At 38.6% G+C, this 22,096-nt stretch overlaps 1 protein-coding gene across 1 annotated transcript in view; it reads right to left on the bottom strand.

Moving 5' to 3' along the window:
• The window catches only part of LOC117289634 (probable G-protein coupled receptor CG31760), an 89,972-nt gene that overhangs the window by 16,366 nt on the left and 51,510 nt on the right, over positions 1–22,096 (bottom strand). The window contains exons 6-7 of the mRNA XM_033770844.1: positions 17,789–17,898; positions 16,738–16,952 (exon numbers count right to left, since the gene is read on the bottom strand). Coding sequence (XP_033626735.1) covers positions 16,738–16,952; positions 17,789–17,898 — 325 coding nt within the window. The remainder of the gene's footprint in view (positions 1–16,737; positions 16,953–17,788; positions 17,899–22,096) is intronic.

The raw sequence follows: 22,096 nt of genomic DNA, 5'->3' as shown, positions 1-22,096 counted from the left end.
TACTCTACGCATTACAGGCAAAGTCTGCCTCGATTGACGTCACGAACAGCGCCCTCTCGGGTCGGGGTCTACTCTTAAATTTGTAAATAACATAAGAACTGATTTTTTAAAACCTTAGTTAACTGTTTATTCACATTCCACTCATCAAAACACATATATTAGTGATAAAAAGCTTTATTTTGAAAAAATACCACTTCCAGGTGACTTTAAGATAATAAAGCAGTTACGAGTTAGGCCAGGTTTAATAAACTATGGGCAGGTTTAGGTTCCGTTGTGGCTATGCGGTGTTTTTATAGGTTTCTGCTATGTTATCGCGCGCCTGTGCTCCCATTTTGGACTGCCAATATTTTACCAGGTACATTTCAGCCGTTGTCTTTAGTCGATTCTTCGTGTTGCCATTCGGTGCCTAGATTATGGTACGGGTCGAAGCCTCGACTTACATAAATTATTATTCAAAACCAATAAACCTGAGAATCTACAAAGTATGCTCAGACAAAGCCTTGGACCGCTTCACGTAAACCCTGATATAGTCAATATGAATATTTAAACAACTTATTAGTCGTCTACCTGCATCCACATTCCAAATGCCCTGCGATGGTTTACTTATAAAGAGCTGTACTGCCAAGTTCATTGATGTTGCGTGCAACCCTGGGTGGGTAAAGTCCCACGAGCCGTCGACAAATAACCAAAGATTATTCCCCCTACCCTCCCTCGAGATTGCAAAGGCCGTGGCCATACCATTTGGCTCTGCTTTTAAAAAAAAAAAAAACAATTTGATAATAAGAGAACTGCAATGTAAACCCTTTCACCTTGTGCTAAGGTTCGACGATAAGTCGTATACTATGGAAAGTGGGGGGGGGGGGGGGGGTGACTGGTGTATACAGACTGAAGATGTGAGAGCCTACACTCCGAGAGGATTTGCGCTGATTGACGGGGGCTTCTTCATGTGACAAGAAGTCGTTGTTTGACTCAGCGTGAATTTCGGATCGATTTTCGTCAATCACTGGGAGTCAAGTCCAAAACCCCTGTTTTGAATCGCTTGCTCGTGTGTGAAGATGGGTGATTTTTTTAAGGACTGGGTTGTGAACGTTAGAGTACATTTTGTTCTGCCCTAACAGATACCCACACATTAGCTAGAGTGTGGAGATCGTCTGTTAAAGAAACATGCGATCGCTAATACTACTATATTACATGTACTTTTTTACCGCTTGATTACGTTACATGTTCAATGCTTCCTCGTTAATTAAATCATAATACACCCGATATCAATAATACCATTTAATTTCATATTATGAGTAATTTTGGTACTAAATTTAACTATTATTATCAGTTTATGTTGAGTCTTTCAGAGAAAGACGCTTTGGTCGAAATGTTAGGTCAATAAATATCAAATGCAATGAAATCATAATGTGATTTTTGTTGGGAAGCCGTTTGCAACTGCCATTATCAATTAATGTTGTGGAAATGTTTTACTTTTTTTTCACAACCAACATCAGTCGTGTTAGTGGTCTGCCATTATTAAATAGTGTTGGGTTTTAATTATAAGTCGGATTATGAAATGGATCGGAATTTACAACTGTCCAATGCTACTTCTGTTCACCTAGACATTTAGCCATTTTTTAATATTTGCAACACAACTAAAAAATATCAGTTGAACAATTGAAAAGCCAACACATAATGACAACATCATTTTGGGCTGCAAATTTGACGCAAGTCCATGTGATTCAGGGATACTGTTATATTAAATAAGCAAGCTAAATTCATGATCGTAAATAAGCTTCGCCTTCCCAAACCCTGCCATCAGCCCAAGCATGTTTTATCCGCCACAGTGTAATGCTTTCTAGTTCCAATTGGGTATCAGCGCTGTGAAGCTTTTTTTCGTTTCTTTTTTATTCATGCGTCATAACAACCCAACAGCAACTCAAATCATCAAGGCAACGTCTCGTGGCGCATTGATTTCCCCCTTTAGAAACTCTAGCCCGATGATCCACCCGAAGCATGCACCCTAGGATGGAAAACGTCAATATTACACCGACAGATATACATGAGGGCGAGGGTATAGGCGACGAGGCTTGAGAGTCGACGGTCTGTCACCCATCGCATCACCAGGTACGGGGTTCGCTGATGTAAGGCCCGGGAGACGTACTAAGAATTGCAAATCACGTCCAAAGCGATAACATATCGACAGATCACTCGCCAGGTGTTCCTGATAAAGAGGCAATTTGTTGGTATCAGTTGGCGGGAGCACGACTGGCTCAGTGTGGGACTGCGCTGATGATAGAAATTATGATGCATGTTTTGTTCGTTGAAATAATCTTTTTGCTTAAAAGTTGCTTTTTTATATTAAATTATTTGTTTCTATATCCTCTTTTGAAACAAAGGTGCAGAATTTTGAAAACCCACATAAATGCCAGTTTATCTTTCATCGTTAAAAAAAACGCAGCCAAAAACAAAAACAAGTTTACCGAAAACAAATTAAAGGTAAAACGAATGAGGTAAGAGTCTAACGTGTAAGTGTGTTTCGTTAAGGGGTCCAGACGTTTCGATAAAGACTTTCCAAATGAATGGCATTAAAGACGTTCTTGGTATAAAAGTACCACAGGTTTGGATAGAATAATGCATTTTGCGAAAACTGTTCAATTTGAAGCACTGCGGTTGTGGAAAAAGATATCACTTATTCCAACAAATATGAATCTGAGAAGCGTTTCTCATATTGTGTATTCCAATAGAATACTTTGAGGCGCTAGGTGGCAGCAGATTGACCAGGTAAATTTCCATTGTTTACATAGTTCTGAACATGCGCGCATTATCAAGGACATTACCTGGTAAGTCTGCTGCCACCAAGCGTCCTGAAAGTCTCCCATTGCAGACTATTATTCCTGCGTGGATAACCGCTAGAATTTGTCGGCAATATCTCAACAATGGTACCATCTTTTGAAATGAAGTAAGTAGGTATAACAAGCAGTTGGTGGGAAAATACACAACTAAAACGTTCAGCAGCGCAGTCCTTGACCAACCGCTGGCAACTACCGAATTGAGGATTCGAACTTTTAATCTGTCCCCTATTTCAACACCCTACATTTAACGTATAGTCGTACGCCGAGATATCGGGCAAGCGCACTTCGTGTACAAACAGATACTTAGTCTCCGGTTGGAGATTCAGTAAGAGGTAGAACAAACAAGCAAATAGTGCAAGAGGACGGGTTGAAATCTAGGTTTTCTTTAAAGTGTTAAGACCGAGACAAAAAGGTACGGGAAACCAAATTGAAAGCCAGAATCGAATTTAAACTTCAAAATAACCCACGTTTGATCGACAAGACGGCTCCATCGAACGAAGATTGATCTCCAGAGAGCTAGGGTGGGTGCTTATAAAATGGCAAGCAAGAAGTAGGAATGTTCCATGTTATTTGGACATAAGCGACCTTGTTTTTCAAATTGACTGGCGATATATTGCCTTGAGATTCATTCCGGAAAAGAGAACAAGGTTTGACAACACATCTCATCCGGAAAACATTCGGGGGAAAACAGGGAAGAAAACTATATATTCGTGCATTGGCAAAGTCTTTCATTCAAACACAGTATATAGTTGGAACGTTGCGTGAATACAGTCTATGTAATGTTTACAGTTACATATGAAAGTCTCTAACGTAGGCCTAAGGTGCGGTGGTTCTGAAAAGAACCTACGGTTCGACAACTTGACGTTTCGATCATGCTCTATTATCTTCATCAAAGTCCAGCATTCTCACGTAGATGACCGGAGCATACACTCTGACAATTCCAAGGTCAAAACTGACCCAGATTCCGGGTCAAACGGGGGTCTGACCCATTCCGGGTCAGTATCAACCAGCAAGTGCTCTACAAATTAATCTTAACTCGGATTATGTGTCACTTTGACCGCTTCTGCGTAACTTTGACACAAATTTCGGGTCACATTGACCCATACATTGGTCAGGGCTAGCAGAACTCTGATCCGGGTTATTTCTGACCCGGAACTATTTAGAGTGTACTGCTTGAAACGTCAAAGTATCAAACCATCACACGATGCTACTGAACACTTTAATACAAATGTTCGACCGACTTGATACACTTAAAACTGAATATAATTATAATATAATTGAAACATTTTTGGACACTAAAAGGCCTGTCTGATATAAACAGACTTGGGATTTTAAAATCCTGTCCTAGATTTCAGAAATGTAAAAAAGGTCAACTCCCATCGGGAAAATGTAGATATCGGAGTGCATGGAATATCCGCATTTCTGTGTCAATTATTATATTACCCTGGACGTTTAGGAAAGATTCGATTTCATCCAAAATAGTTTTTTGTTAAGCAATGATTGATGGTATTCTAGCCTAACGGCACAATTCGTTCTTTTTCTCTTTCCTGTCAAGGCAATTATTGTTTCAAAAACGAAAGCTCAATTTCCATCGCATGTATTTATTTCACCCCAATCTGCATTGTTTAACAGTATATTTTCGTAGTATAGGATAGGCTACTCTTTAATTTTTGCGTTTGCTACATCCACGTTTACACAGCTCTGTGTTGCAATGGGTGTAGTTGTTTAAAGGATTTGTGTACTTTTTGTAACACAAAACACAGTGTCCACTTTAAACTTTTAAAACCGTTGAGGTGCTGTAGTTTTTGAGAAATGAGTACAACACTGTCATGAACATGATCACTGAGACGAAAACTATTTTCATGACATTGTTTAACTCATTCATCAAATACTACATCACCTCAGCAAGTAATATTTTCAGAGAAGCTTTCTACTATCATAATCTTTAAACTGGGTTAGTTTAGTGTAAATCTGTGGACATTGTGTTTTTTGTCCTACAAAAAGTACATACGTAAAATCCAAATCATAATGTATGCAGGAACACTTATCCGAATATAAATGAGACATTCTTTTGAGAAATTACTACTTCCAAAATTGATGAGACTTCATTCTGAGATAATGCCTTCACAGCCGAGATCTGAATGGTCGGGTTTACTGACCAGGAGCCTGTCCTTAATTAAGGTCACAGGAACTTTGGAAACAACGGGTTGTCTCAAGCTGGTGATGATATTAAATTCTCATCAATTAAATGCATCATATGATATCACACGTACCCAGACCGATCAGAGAAATTAAAGGGACTGGCAAGTATAGAGTAAATAACTTAAAGGCACTAGTCACTATTGGTAATTACTCAAAAAAATGAAAGCATATAACAACTTACTTTGTAATGAGTAACGGGGAGCTGTTGATAGTTTAAAACATTGTAAGAAACGGCTCCCTCTGAAGTGACGTAATTCTTTAGAGAGATGTAATTTATAGCTCAAAATAATAACAGACTTCAGAGCTGTGGCCCGCCGTTTATCAAGCATCTGTGAGCACTCAAAATGTGTTTTTCGTTCGTTTTCTATTGCAACTTTGATACCATTTGAGTCAAGTTTTTCAACGATTTTTTATTGGATGCATATGTTTGGTTACACCAAGTAAGAATATTCTTATTTAACCAAAAAGTGTCCAGTGTATTCAAGTGTCCCTTGCAAGCCATTGGACACTTTCTGAATAGAACAAAAATCAAAAATTCACAGAACTACAAATTACTTACAGGGTTTACAGAATGGTGAAATGATGAAAGTCTGCCCTTGATATATATTATTCCATGAAATGCTTTACTTTTTTGAGAAAAAACATTAAAACAAATATCAATTCTCTATATCGAGAATAACGGATTTATTTGAAACACATGTCATGACACGGCGAAACGTGCCGAGATACAAGGGTGGGTTTTCCCGTTATCTCCCAACGCGATTGACCGATGTTGTGTGTGCGGCACCTAAATGTAGCCCGAGCCCTAATTGAGGTGCCGCACAATTGTGCGATTGCTTTATTAACGCGAAGATTACATTAAGAGCGAATGTAATTCTACCCTCAAGTTTTTTTTTTAAAGTAAGTAACAACATACGACCGGTCTGTGAAATGTATTTTTATATCATTTCATATCATAGGATTCAGTGATGGAAAATTTGTTTATTTGTTGCATTTGCTTGTATATAATATTGATATCTTGCTTTCTATGCCACAATTATCTGTCATATTAACTGATGTCACCATGTGAATTACTACGGCAGAGGTAACATACTTCTTACCAATGTGACACTGTGTTTGATATGATATCACTGATCGATCTAAACTTTGTATCCGTCTTGATTGCTAGGCAAATTGTGATGTCACAACAACAAAATCACTAAGTCAACACTGACAACTCATCTTAAAATTAACTTTCGTGCTTTGGGAAACTGAGCCGACTGGACAATGGCAGCTGAAAAAATGCTGACAAAAATGTTGAAATGTATCTGCAAAGCAAATTGACACAGGGAGCGAGTCACACATATGTTATGAGCAGGCAGATTGATTTTGCCCTGCAAAATTGTCTATTTTCATCAAAAATATGTTTTGGGTTGAACAATATGTTGCTTTTCAAAGTGTTTATAGGTCAAGGGCTCGAGTTCACAAAGCACTGAGATTCATTTTAGGATGGGTTGTAGATATAACCATAACAATTTGCATTGTGAAACCACATGCACGTTTCTTAGCAACTACGATATTGAATCGCAGTTAACATCAATAAAAGCTCTAATAGCAACACCTATCACTTGTTTTCTAACTCCATGATCATTCTCCATTTTCAATAACATTGGGTTTTTTTTCAAACAGACTTTTGCAAGCTCAATAAACATTTTTTTGTGACCAGTAAACGTGTAATATTAATTGCTCACTCGTTTACATTTGTTTTACACATAATGGTTAATACAAAACAACCAAGTATAGTCTGACGGGAAGATGGTCGTTCAAGAGTGGCAAAAGTCGTGGGTTCGAATCCCAAGCCTATCGATTACTTAACAGAATTCAGGAAAGTATAACCAATATCCATTTCCGTTTCCAGTTTCTAACAATGCTACGTAAATATTAAACATTAGTGATGAATTAGCTTGAAACGAAACAGCCAATCATGTGATGTAATCTGCTTTCTAATGGAAAGTTTGCAGAATGGTTATACTTGGACACAACATCTTTCAACATGATATAATGTTTTGCTAACATTTAACCAGGGCAGTTTGTTAATCAACAGTACAAAGGTCATCAAAGTGCTTAACATACATAGAGGTTTGGGTAAAAGATGCAGAATTGCTGACTAATTCCAGAATTTGAGTCATTCAATTGAAAATTTCCGTTTTTTTTTTTTTTTAAATTCCTTACAAAAACGCAAAAAAAACATGCGTCATGTATTAATTATTTCCCCAGGTACCGCATCAAAAATCCTTCACCACACAAACAAATATTCCTCGCTACTGAAATGCCAAGGTTTTATTATTAAATTGTATAATATTTGACAATCAAAAAAAAAAGTCAAGGCCCGCTATAAAAGACAAACAGCCCTCTAGGTAACGGTTAAAATGAGTCAAGCTGTATAGGCTATAACCCAGTCAGTCAAGGATAACAGCATTTTAATCTACTGAAATGGAGACTAATTGCTGTTTCATCAGTCGCTGCGGACAATAGTAAATAATTAAAAGACCCGGTATATCAAAAATTAAGTTGCTTCGGAATTGGCAAACGGGTAAGCTGCACACTTGTACCCACTTATACATGTCACGTTACTGTATATATGACCATTACATTACGTAACTATAATTACAATTAGCAGCAAAATGAGAGTCGACACTTAAACGCCGTGTCAGTGAGACATCTCAACTTGTTAAGTGGGAGCAAAGTCTTAAAAAAAGTCTGCCAATAATCGATCTTCTTTATTTTTCATGGAGTCCCGAAATCAAGCATCTGGAAACACACAACTTAGTGTGACAAATATGTTTTTTTCATTCCTCTGTTGTGTCGCAGCTTCGACGGCCAGCTGAGTTCAAATTTTAACGTTTGTTATTTTGTGCATATGTATAGATACACCAAGTGAGAACACTGGTCAATGACAATAACCAATACTGTACAGTGTCTTTAAAACAAAACAAAACAAACTACTAAAATTCTATAGGTTCTTGTTAAGTGCTAAATAACAACCCCATGGTCGTGTCAAAGTATTGAGCCATTCTCATTTGCAACATAATGGGTTTCAATGTGCTGTGGCCCAGTATGCTGATGCTGTCACTTAATTTGTAAAACTGTACATATTAGCCATGCCGTTGGTGCTCTATTTAACAATGTAAACTGATATAGGCAAGACAGGGATGTCCATGCGAAAAATTGTATCTAACTGAAATTAATGCTCTAGCTTTAACATTTTCAGGAGCGCTAAACTAAAAAACTGATAGATTTAGTACGGCGCTTGTCTTTGAGGGAAGGTGTGGGTAATGATTTAAAGAGACTCAGCTCGCTCTAGAAGAAAGCGATTGCACTACGGTGTGTCTTGTTACCGTACCATCCCTTTAACGGCCGATCACGGGCAGGTGTTCATATCCGTTTGCATGTTTATGCACTGACATGGCCCACCCCCCCCCCCCCCCCCAAACACCAAATCCAACCCTATCCAAAGGTCCAGTCCTGACCATCATTATCCATCAACAACAGTGTCTTTCGGCTAGAAAGGATTCTGTCATGTGCATCTCTTTGACTTCTTAAAATGTCAGCAGTTCATTGTACTGCCCGCCGGGTTGCCGATATGCGTATTACGTGTAAATGATGCGTTCTATATGACACGGCCGTGTTAAATTTAATCAGCATTGACGATTCGACGGATAGTCGCGTGACGGGGGTATATACAAGCTCTTAAACACAGCACTTAACGTAGATCCCGGGTTTCGCTTTACGGTACCCCCTTAACCCCGCTGCATGAGTTAAAACCATTTACATCATCAGCAAAGCACTGTCAATCACAAAGAAACCATGTGGGCCTATCTTAGGTAGTGTCATGAAATCTCACGCCGAGACAAATTGTCAAAGTGCTTGGTTTGGGCATTTTTGAACAGAGTGCATGTGGTCTTTACTAATTGTCGAATAAATCACCTACACAACTTGTTGCCGTTAACATCAATTTCCCTAGCGTAGCGTAAATAAAAAAAATAACCGCATCCAGTGAAAAATGTTTTTTGAGTGACACTTGACACTCGTAAACGAAGCAAATATTACCCTATGTTTTACAAGTCAACGTAGGCTATGTCATGTTGCATTGCACAATGACAAACAATTTGTCATAGTATTTGTGATTCTGGAAATTTGAACGGTGTGAATCATAAGAAGTGTTATTGAAACTTGCACGTGCAACCATGTATAGAACTCTTCTGGGATAAAGTGTTGGTTCTAAGAAGAGCCGTATCATGGTTGTACATGGTTGTCCCCGCACGTTTACTGTACTATCGAGTTACAATAATGTCCAGTTCCATAAACACGCATGTGCGGCACCATAATGTAGCCCGAGCCCTGAATGCATCCTGACCTAAATGTAGCCCCAAACATGTACCTAAATGTAGCCCGGACCTAAATGTAGCCCCAACCATGTACCTAAATGTAGCCCGGACCTAAATGTAGCCCCAAACATGTACCTAAATGTAGCCCGGACCTAAATGTAGCCCCAAACATGTACCTAGATGTAGCCCCGACTTTTGGGGTTACATTTAGGTCAGGCTACATTTAGGGCTCGGGCTTCATTATGGTGCCGCACACACGCATGAAGCCTTTTTTTAAGGTTCATTGGGATGTTCAAGACTTTTATCGGCTCTGTAGTAGAGTATTTGCGCGGGGAACCAGAGTCACAAATCCACGTACATAAAGGCGTGGGGATGAATTCGGTAGACTACCCGTTTATGCTAAGCGAGACCAAACAAGCTGAGCACGAAACAGGCTCATATTAGGATCAAGATATTACATTGCAAACATCTTGTAGTTCATTAAAAATCTACACTAAAAGAGTATCCGTACAACAAAAATATCCGACCAAACAAGCTAAGCATGCATTGTTACGAAACAGGTTCATAATATGATCGGGATATTACATTGCAAACATCTTGGGTGTTTTTTTTTTTTTAAATCTACACTAAAAGAATATCCGTAATATTTACGGCACTTTACCTGGCAGCTAGGGTACAAGGTAAAGTGCCGTAAGTTACACGGTGGAAGTTTTGTAAACTACCCCTCTAAGTACAATTTACTAAAACTTCCACCGTGAAATTCACTTAGCACTTTACCTGGCATCCTACCCTAATTGTACGGATATTTTGTACAGTGTACGCAACAACAAATAATGCTGGAAGTGTGTGACTGTGACATTGAAATTAAGTCGCAATAAATATGTAAATAACCAACAGCTTTCTGAGAAGGTATTCAGGATGAAGAGGATATTAGCACATAATTAGGCAAAATTTTAGCCATCTTTAGTGTGTTTAAAGAGATGTATTTAAAGATAGTTGTGATAACAATCACATGGTCATTTGGGTATTGTAGTCCCATTATTTAAAAATGTGCTGATACTTCAAATTTGTAGGTAATTATTTATATAGTACCCCTACTTGGTACCCGGACATCCAAGTACAATTCCTAGTACCCAGTTATCCAAGAACTTATACTTGGCTATGGACGTACTTGTATTTCAAAATACACTACCCTCTCTGACACTTATAGTCCTCGATGGCTCAGGTAGTCATAATCGAGTACTAATCGGCTACCTTGGTGCTTGGCAGTAGTACTTCACAATCAATTTAAAGGTACGACAGTAGCAGTTGTGTGTCGTATTGGGTTAACTATAGACGATGTGACCTATGACATCACATGTTTACAAAAGAGACACAGAGCCTGGACTTCCTGCAGGCATGATTTGTACACAGCTCAATGGAAGAAAACATAACATCTTATATTTTATGGAGATTGCACTGTCTAATTCTTATCAACTTTTTATATGATGAAAGGGGGCACATCTCAAAACTTGACCAGCTTTTACTTCACAACTCTTGGTTTTATGTGGAAATTATGACAAAAAATGTCAACTCTCCCATAGGACCAGTGTAGTATCTTGCCTGCCAGAATACTCAAAGAATGTACAAGGTCACACTTATTGTCAACAAGGTTCACATGGTCTATACGCACCAGACAGAATGATGGTCAATGGTCTACATCAACTTGAGTAGATATGGCAAATCTTTGAGTGATAGTTCTATAGGCCGTGTTTATGTTGTAACTTGAAGGCCCTTGTCCATACACAGCTGGTGATGAGTACACCGGTTGTTTTTCTTTCTTTTCCAGTATCCGAGACCCAAATGGTCAACTGCTTGTTCGTTTTGTAACTTTAAGACTTCTACATGATGAAAAAGGGAAAGTGCATATAGGCTTCCCCTATGGACGATGTTAGTGTCTTACAGTGCGTAAAGCACGGGAAAGTGACCAGTAATGAATATTCTCACGTTGGGTCAAGATCCTAACACAAAATCCCGATCATGGTTACGACTTTTCTCTTATCACTCCATAAATGATAGTATCATCATTAGTTCCTTCTATTTTCCGATCATGTTGATCGATCCCAGATATGTTGAGATTCATATGTTTTGATAAAAAAAATTTCGATTAAGGAGAAACCGGCAGCCAGTTTCACGAAACGTTAGGATTATATCGAGTCAGGACGAGTACGAATTACTCGTCCTTAGTGTGTCCTTACTTCTGTGGATATGGAACTTAACTTGGGATTAATCCTAAGTTAGGAAGAGTTTGTTGAAATCGGCAGCTGGGCACTTATAGTGAGCTGCGATACTTGCGATTAAAACCCATTTTCGGTTGTGTTTTTCTTATTTCTATCAAAATACTCGAGGTTAGTTGACAATGTAATAATAATAATAATAATACCGAAGTCTTATATAGCGCACGTATCTACCAAAAAAGGTACTCAAGGCGCTGAGATACAAATTTTCAGAAAGATAGGTTATTGCAGTGATGAATTTTGAGACCCAATTTGAAACTGGAAGCTTTGAAATAAACAAAAACTTGCTGTTTCATAAATATATTATGTCAAGTAAAACAAATTTAAACAGATATCTTTGTATTTTTCTTAAATGACTTATTCTGCTACTGGATACACGTAATGAACAACTTTACATAATTGCTTTTAAGGTTAGATAAACAGAAATATTTGTAATGCCAAGAATGAAAGTTAATCCCACTCAAACCACGCCAAGGGTTGGGAAATCTCAGCTGATTGAAAAGAAAAATAGTCAGAAAACTTGGGTACAGATCGATGCTTGTTTTGATTCGTGACAAATCCGTGATAATTGCTGACTAGGAGGTTTCCCTGCGTCGTCTGGGGGACGCCATTATTATTGAATTGTGAACGATTCATTTGGGACCGACAAGAATCATACACACACGAATTTCCTTCCTTGCCTTTTTTTCTTCTGCTTGTCTTTCTTTCTTCTTCTTTTCGTTCCCATATCCTCTGTTCGTTTGTATAGTAGTGCACTGACGTCCAATACACACACGGCATAATCGTTTATGTCTTCCCCCTTCATATTTTTCGTTTGTTTATTAGTACACGATTACGTCAAAATCAGCCACATGTTTAGGTGGAGGCCTATACACGGCCCCGTAAAGGTGCAAGATTAAACAAGTATTTTTTCTAGGTATCGAAACATTATTTCTAGGTATCGAAATATAATTTCTAGGTATCAAAATATTATTTCTAGATATCGAAATATAATTTCTAGGTATCGAAATATTATTTCTAGGTATCGAAATATAATTTCTATGTATCGAAATATAATTTCTAGGTATCGAAATATAATGTCTAGGTATCGAAATATAATTTCTAGGTATCGAAATATTGTTTCTATGTATCGAAATATTATTTCTAGGTATCGAAATATTATTTCTAGGTATCGAAACATTATTTCTAGGTATCGAAATATTATTTCTAGGTATCGAAATATAACTTCGGGGTAATAAAATATTTTTTCGAGGTAACGAATTTAAATGCGACTAAAAATAAATTGAGGAAACGAACAAATATTTCGACGAAATCAAATAATATTTCGAAAAACGAAATAATAATTTGAGGGAATGAAAAGCCAAGCACAAAACACCTTGTTCCTTTTCAAGTTCCGGGTGCATACAAACCAGATCCCATGTTATAGGTTTGTATGTCCCAAAACGTTAACATAAGAAGCGTTAAGCTCAGTAACGCTTCTTGTGTATTCATATAAGTTATTACTCTTCATGCGTGAACATGTTCGCTCCGGATTGACTTTGTCGGTGGTAAGTCTAAAACACATCCACATTTTGAAATAGTTTTTTTTAATTTCTGTTGTATGCGGTGTATCTTATGTAGGATATCAAACGATTCTTCAAACCAAAGGGATACTTTGCCTCTAAAGATAATTATTTCTTTGAGAGGGGAACAAGGTGTAGCGTCCCCTTAGCTTATATGGGAGGTTGACTGGATCAACGGATCAACATTAAGACATAATCATCTAGCAATGTGAGACGTTCAGCTTGTGTGGACATCTACTTACCCAACACTATAATTAGACATCTCTTTGCATGTGCATGCTCACATATTGCACATATCTAACGTTTTTTATTCCTTCTGGGAAGTGAGGACTAGGACACCCGATGGGAACAACGGGTACCCTGACATGAATTTAGATGAACAAATTTCATACAATCCAAAAAAACACTTATCTGACACTCTTCGATTAACAACTTTCGCGTTCACATTATTGTAAACATGAGAGTGACGGTTCTGCAACGAACTAGTCTTTAATACTTACAAATTACAATGGATGTTCGTTTACACGCAAACAGACGTGTTTAAACAAAGGTAGATATAGCAACAGACTGAAATGTCAAGTCTGTGCTCAGTGTACACAAAAATTGTAACCTGAACGTCGTCGGAATATCACACGACTACACAAACACGGTGAAACATCACACCAAGTGACACCTGTGCAGGGAGATTGCTCTGAAAATGCTGTAGTCCCTCGCTAATACATCGGCGTTAAAACCATTATGATATCTGAGCAAATCCCCTCCGGGCTACTGGCTCCCCCTCTACATCAGACATAAATTTGTTCCCCAAACGAACCCGGACAAGATGATGATGTGGAGTTCTTCATTTTGAAACATGCTGTCCTGGTCCTTATTTCATTTCTGTGCGAGTCACGAGGCGATGATGACCAGATATAAGATTTGTGTTGAAGAGTGAGATTCGTATCGACGGGTTGTGGTGTTAATTTGTTTTGTAGCCAGTCGCTCGTGACCGAACCCCTAATGATACACAAGCTATATATCACTCGGACTCCCTAGGTGGACCTTTTCACACCACGGTCACACTTTGGTCGAGTTTGTAACGTGAACCGTTGAAATTGGCTAGTCGCAAGTCTCTGTTGGACTCGTGCCCCATTTTGATCGAGGAGACTTGTGTCCATATCGAGTCATTTTGGCCTTTTAAAGGTAGAGTCATAAAATGTCAATGTAATGCTGATTTATAGGCCAAACTGTGATGAAAGAAACATTAAAGTATCGTGTGAAAATGTCAGCTTGGCGTGTCATGTCCGAGCGGTTAAGAGCACCGGACTCAAACTCTGGTGTTTCTAATAAGTAATGTGTCGGTTCGAGTCCGGTCGTGACACGTTTGTACTAAGGCAAGACATTATTGCTGCATCCTTCGGATGGGACGTAACGCTGTAGGGCCCGTGTGTTGTGTAATGCACCTTAAATAACCCAGTTACACTCGTCGTAAAGAGAAGGGCTTTACTCCAGTGATTCTGACAGTGACAATAAATCTGTGGACATAGTGTTTTGCGTTACAAAAAGTACCCAAATCCTTTAAAGGGTGCTACATAAACATGGTATCACATATTTAGAGCGTTAATGCCTGTTAAAGTGCCTTGAGTATCTTCTTTAAAACTATATCAGTCAAAACAACACTAATTAGTCGTACGAGACATGTTTTTGACTAACTTACATCAAAATCATGTCTCGTATGACTAACTAGCGTTGTTTTTGACTAACTTACATCAAAATCATGTCTCGTATGACTAACTAGCGTTGTTTTTACTAATATTGTTTTACAGTGTTACATGCGCTTTTAAAGCTTCCTACGCATTTGTTGTTATTTATGTCCATGTACCCAAAATGGAAACAAAATGTAAATAATTGTTTCTGCATAGTGGGTACCAACCACATATCTGACCAACCCTCAGATATCTGAGAAACAGTTCATGCATCGTTTGTCAGATTCAAATGTTTGAAGCGACAAATTATTCAAACCACTCGAAGGGAATCATATTCTCAAACTAGTTTCTACTATCAACAGCTGCAGTTCTTCGCACCAAGTGCTGGTTTTTTTTATGTCAATAGTTTTTTTGGAGTTGCCAAATCAATAACCCTACCTTTAAAGCATGTGCATCTCTGCTAATTGGAATTCATATTCACTGCGACAAGTGTTGAGTACACTGTCTCTTAACTTGACCCTATAAGTCCAAAATCCTCCTCAATCACATTCAGTGGTTGACTGTGCAACTTGGTAGGATAAAGTACTGTAGCCCGTGCGTATGTTGAGGCTAGGAATAGATAGCAATCTCAGATCATTTGGGTGTTTGGTTACAATCTTCCGACAAGACATTGTTAAAAATGAGTGCTGGTATCACCAAGTCTGGGCGCATTCTATTTGTTGTTCAGCACTGGGCGAGTCAAAATCATTGATATCCCTCACTGGACCAATGCACAGACCTAAGAGGGGGATCAGTTTCCAGAGTTTGCAGTTTATCTTTGAGGGGCTGACAAACAAGTTCACTCATACTTTTTGAGCAGACAAAATTGTACAGACAGTAACCCTCTGATAAAGTGGAATCCTTTGTCAGTATAGCTGGCTTCCAAATGTATTGATAACAGCCTAGTTATTTATAGGCTTATAGGGTTTCCCTCACCCCTCCCCTAGCAATTTCAATCGAACATCTTCACTTACTGGGGACACGAATCTAGTTGAACCATTCTGCGTTTGTGTATTTGCTGGAGATACTCAAGCACATATTATTATAGCTCACTTCGTTCACATCATTACATTGTGGCGAGTCTGGAGGCTGATTCGTTTAGCGCATCCGACTCTAGAGTTGGGATTACCCATCCGAGAGTGGGTTAGAATGCCTCCCCTGTGACAATAGTGTTTTTGAGGAAGCGACTTATACATTAACTGCTTTTCTGCGTATAAATGGGAACAATAGTCCCATCACGACAGAAACGTGTGTCCTTGACGAAGCGATTTAACCATACATTGCTTCCCTTGTCCTAGGTTTATAAATGGTAACCTGCGAGGGCACATACGGCGTGTGCTAGACCCATTACCGACATATGCTCTACAGGTGCACGGGTGGGGGGGGGGTGAGAAAGTCTGAGGAACGGTTTAGGTACGCCCAAATGAACATGGAATGTAGTAAAGCACCTTGTTCTATAGTAACAATTATAATTTGTGCACTTTAAAATATGTGCACTATAAGAACCATGTTTAATGTAGTGTATGTATGTTAGTCCATATAACAGAAGTGGCTGCAACACATCTAAAACCAAACAATTCTTAATTATCCTTAAATGGTATTTCGTGCCACGAGTTTCTTTAAGAAGACATTTTTGAGCATCTCTTTGTTTTCAGTACAAGAAACAAACTGAAATGGTATCTCGTGGCCACAACTTTAAGGAGGCACTTTTAAACATCTCTTTGTTCACAATACAAGAAACAAACTTGAAATGATAGAATTGTTCTTACCGATATTTGCAGCATAGTCCCACCAGTCGTACTTGCACTGTTCAGCCTTCAGTTTGTCCAGTGACGTCTCTGTCTCGACCTTTGGCGGCGCTATAACCGATCTGACTATTAGGTAGAATATGGACACAGCTACTATAAGACCAAGACGTTTCATAAGGTCCACGTCTGTGATTCGTACTCGGGCAGCTGATCGCACTCGGAACACCACAGATATTCTGTAGACACAACAATAATTACACAAGCCGTAAAAAAAAGGAAACAAACAAACTTAAATGGCAGCCATTTTGAAATCCAAGATGGCCGCCATCCCAACACCTTAAATTTTGCAAACGTGTAGTTTCTTGTTTTTTAGGATCTACAGACGATATCTATCTAAAATCCCACGGAACTTAATTTCATACCATAAGCTCCCGACTATTTGTGTAGCTGGATTTGTGCAACCAATTCAATCCAAATCTATTAAAGGGCTATGTAGAATGTATCATTTGAGAGCATCTTTATCCAACATCACGTAAAAGCCCAGCGTCACGAGCAATACTTTCTAAAATCTTCTTGGTCAATGACTCGGTTTTGTGGGTCAGAATTGACCAGGATTTTTGAGCGCAAAATGACCCGGACTACGGGTCGCGTAGGGACCAGACTGGTTTAGTATAACCCAGGATTATGTCTAAATGAGCCTAGACGTGTCTAATTGACATACAATTGAAGCTAAACCACAAGTTTAAAACCAGTTTTCGATTGAGCCTGACCAAGAAATGGGCCTGGTCCATTGGGAAACGGATTTCGAGTCAATTGTATGCTTTATCAAATTCATTGCATGTTTTTGTTTTTTTTCTGAACAACTTTACTGCCTGCAAAGTTTAGACCGCTTAGGGTAATTCAAAGTCGAAATCCAGGTAAAGATGGCGTTCATTGGGAACTACCAAAAAAGTATCATGTAGACTGTCCACACAAAGGGTGCATCTTACTTATTTGCGCACTAGTAAAGCGCATGGCTAGTAAATCAAGAGAGCACCTAGACGGGTTTCCCTTAGTCTGTAATTTTTCTTACCTCCATGTCTTCAACAGAAGTGCACCAAAGAGAATCGAGAAACCGACTTCTTTAAACCACTGAAGTAACATGCAAGTCACGACCGTTGGTTCGTAGAAACTCACAAGAACCTGTATTAGTCATTTTTAAAATAAAGTACATGATAGAGGTAATAATCAAGTACTTAGACTTCTATCTGGAAACAAAAAGATGATATTCATATCACCAATCCCCCATAACAAAAAAATAAATAAATAAGAAATGTGCTGTCTAAGACGAGTGTAACATTTTTTGGGCAACTTTGTGTCAAAGTGCCTTAGTCTATTTTTACTCTTCATCAATCCTGGAACAATCCTGCAACCATTTCTCAAATCCTTCGGAGTATGCAGCATCGGCAGCCAAATTAGCGCACAGTGTGTAAATCGCCAAACTCTCTGCCTCCGCAGGTACCTAATATTTTTCCCATGGTTCATGGTAAAGGAAATAAACTCAATACGAACGTTAACCATTTTTTGTTAAATTTTCTGTCATTATTGTTAGTATTATTATTATTATTTGTTCGACCAAGATGTCAACAAACAGTACAAGATACAATATCACCGAAAAAATATAACGGTATAAGAAACAACGGATGCAATCTTAAAAATGAAATTAAAGAATATTGAAACAGAACACTGGCAAATCAAGCAAGACTATTATAAAACAGACAGGACAAGTCCATTCTAAGATGGCCAGGATTAATCAAAGTGAACCTAACCACTGTGACTCGAAAGCCTATAAGTCCAATCTTAAAATGGGAATATGATCTTTAACAAACATTTATAAACAGTAAAAGATCAACTTTGGAAAATAGAAAATATGAAGAACAAAATAAATATGTTTATGTGAATAAGAAAAACCTATTTACATCACCGGTTACTGTGTGTTCTGAGAAATTAGGTTTTACAGCGTACAAAGTGTAATGGTGGAAAGATGATGTAGTTCGTAAAGCCTCTTGTTTTATGAAAGGGGCTTAAAAGTTAATCTTGGCGTAATATTATATCAATAATGAGTGCAGCTTTTTAAAAACACGTTTTATTACAATCAGTAACAGGTTCATAAACAGTTCCCGCTAAGCTAATCTGCATTGAGCTTAGCGGTCTGTGCTCGTCTGCCGTTTGAATTGGTTTAAATAGAACCCAGGTGGTATGGTATCCCATATGTAAATAATGTTGTTAAATACGTTGCTATCAACACGATTATTATCAAAACATTTTGGCGGGCAATTTATCTCGTTTAGTAAGTCTGCAGTTTCCGACACGTGGTCGATCGATGCAATACAAAGTGGGTTAATCACGCTGCGACTCGCGGTGGGAATGGATCGGGGAACAAGCCTAAGTGTTGCTCAAACTAGGCTAAAACAACAGTTTGAAACTAGCTGTTTCCGCTAATAGGCAACCAAGCAAAAGGCTTGGCTGCACAAGTTTATCCCCCAACTCCCCTCTATACGCACTCAGCAACACTACCGCAAATTATGATGGTAGGAACACCATAGAAAGTAGACACAGCTGTTTTTGATTAGAAAACGTTGCTGGGATTAGCACCAATTATTAAATAAATCTCATGCAATCTTCTAAAGAAGATGTCGGTCTCTTCCACATACAAGTGGCCGTTCGATTAACCTGGATTCTTTCCCGCGGATGAGCACGCTCACACCGCGCGATACAACTACACAACCGCAAGAAAAAAAGAAAAAAACGAGTTTCGTCAAAACCAAAAACCAATAATTTGCTGTAATTTGATCCATTTCGTCTCCTTTAAGATGTAGGGGAGGGGGATTTTTTGTCATCATTTCCAAGCGGCTAAGCCCCGAATGAAATGCGGCAAGTGCTTTGTGATACAAAAAAATGGGGTACAGCATCCTCGGCGAGGAGATTGCCTTGTAATGCCTGATTGCGATCAAGGAAGACACAGTGCCGTGTTGCAGTCCCTTCGTTTTAAGTCTAAATTGAAACGCACGGCAAGATTTGCTCGTCATGGAATCGACTCCCGCGGCAGAAAATGTAATTCAGTCGTGGGGCAACTCTTACTACTAGAGAAGGGTAAAACAAGATGGCAATCAGTGTCAGAAAATAGGCCACGAAATAGAATCGTTATGGGGGATTTATACCGACCACAAATGCGGCAAGCGTTTCATCCGACCCTGGTTTGACACAAACAACCTTAAAATGTTCTTTTAATTGGTTAAGGTGTTCATTTTCAGCCACCGTTTCGCGCTTAGTTCTCGTCTGCAGGTGAAATGCATGCGCCGGACCACTAAACTCCATACCACCGTAAGCTCTAACACAATCATCCGGTGTAATCCAACTCCTTAATGTCAAACTGAATGGGTTTAGTCAATGCCCTATATAAATGAGTGAAAGGGGTTGATAGAAGCTTATTGGCTGCAGCTTACGATGACGTCATTTCCTCTTTAGCTAACTAGGTCAACCGTTCATTACCACCGAGTGACAAGGTCAAACACCTTCCGAATGAGGGACATCAAACTTCAGAAAGGTATTTCAGTTATCATTGATCTTGTCAACTCGAGACGATTTTAAGAGAAACCTGTACGGTTCGGAAAGTTTGCGGTCATTCTTCCCCATAAACAGTTGTTTTTCTTTTATCAAGGGATTCAATACGAACAATCCATTCTTAATAAGTTATTATAAACAGAATCACCGGGTCAGGTTGATCCGAATTCAGTGTCCCTGAGGAAGTGATCCTCTTACTGCGTCATGCTGACCCACGAATGGTTAAACGGCGGGATAAAAACTGTCACCATGTGTCAGTTTGACCCAGGTCAGTTTAGAATCCGAGTTCTGGTCTATAAATGAATCACGCCCAAAAGGTACCTATGATCCGGGTCAATTCTAAACCGGAAATCGAGTTTTGCCCAACCAAACGAAATATAGCCACAATACCTGTAACCAACTAAATATGGCCCCGCTTGTGTATTTAAATGTCAATGCTACATAACCGTGGTCTCACTTTAAACTGTGCCTTTTTAGTGTCCGTGTCTTTAGCGAAATACTACACGTGAAGTTTGTACGCAGACTTATCTCGTAATCGTTTACTCCGAGTTGTGTTTGACCTCATCACAAGATATACGACAATGGATCCAGTGAAGGAATAGAATTTGAAAAGGCCACGTGGTGGTTGCGACAGTCACATTGATGTTATAAAACGTGCTGTCAGCCTTCGCGATTGATCGCAGTGAGTGCGGAAAAAAAGTATAAAGCGTGTTCATATCCCTGCCTAACAAAGACGGAACTATTTATAAAAAAAAAAAACAATATTGTGGTTAAAAGATTTTAGAGCAAATACTTTATTACTACTAGACAGGCTGGTGGGTTACCGTGTGGGATATTGCTTCGTGGTCGGATGTTGGTGCTATTAACTGACCATGTGGTGGAAATTATATTTCCATTGGTCTTCTGGTTGCGGGCAGCGTCCCCCATTCCCCCCTTTGACCCACTGTCCACATGGCAAAGACACTCACTTTAAATAAATTTACTTGTTGTCTATTGTGCTTAAGAAATTAAATTTTGTTTTAAGAAAGATTTACGCCCGAATGTTTTTCAAAATAAAGAAAAATGAGGTTCATGGTAAGAGATGCTACTGTCAATAAAAAAGATATGTTTGTAGGGAACTAAAACATGGTAGGCCTAGTTGATGCCAGTCCTTGTGATGTGTGTATTGAAATCATGGCTATTGAAACTGAACCAAGTTCTAGTCCTATGGGGCCTGACCCATTTGTACGTTAATATGACCCAGAATATGTGTACAATGAAAACAGAAATAAGATAAATTTGACACAGAACCCGGGTTTAAATTTGGTTAAAAACCGGGTTTCCTGGTCAGCCTGACCCAGTATTTAGTCAGGGCTCCAAAATATAAACCTTTAATGAAACTAGTTTATTCTCTTTTCGGAAATATTGCATATTAAAGTAGGTGATGTTGCTTGATGTTACACTGACTCTTACTATTCGGAATATGATATAAAAAAACAACTTCAAAACAAAAATAATAATTTGACCTTTATTATTTTAAGTTTGAATTTATAGGAAAACTAAAGATGGAATAAAAAGCAATATGCAAATATTTGTAATATGGCTGTCATCCTTTTTTATCCAGTCTAAAGCAAATTAAATAAGAAACAAAATTGCAATGTTCCATATAAGCCAAATATATTTATAATAACAAAGGCCTTCTCTGACTGTGTGTCAAATATTATGCCCGAATCATCAAATGCATAATTCCACCGACTACTTGAAGACCTAAACATATTAACCATCCCACAAACCAATA

This window comes from Asterias rubens, chromosome 4 (genome assembly GCF_902459465.1).
Source record: "Asterias rubens chromosome 4, eAstRub1.3, whole genome shotgun sequence".
NCBI lineage: Eukaryota > Metazoa > Echinodermata > Asteroidea > Forcipulatida > Asteriidae > Asterias > Asterias rubens.
This window is presented reverse-complemented; position numbering and strand designations above follow the sequence as displayed.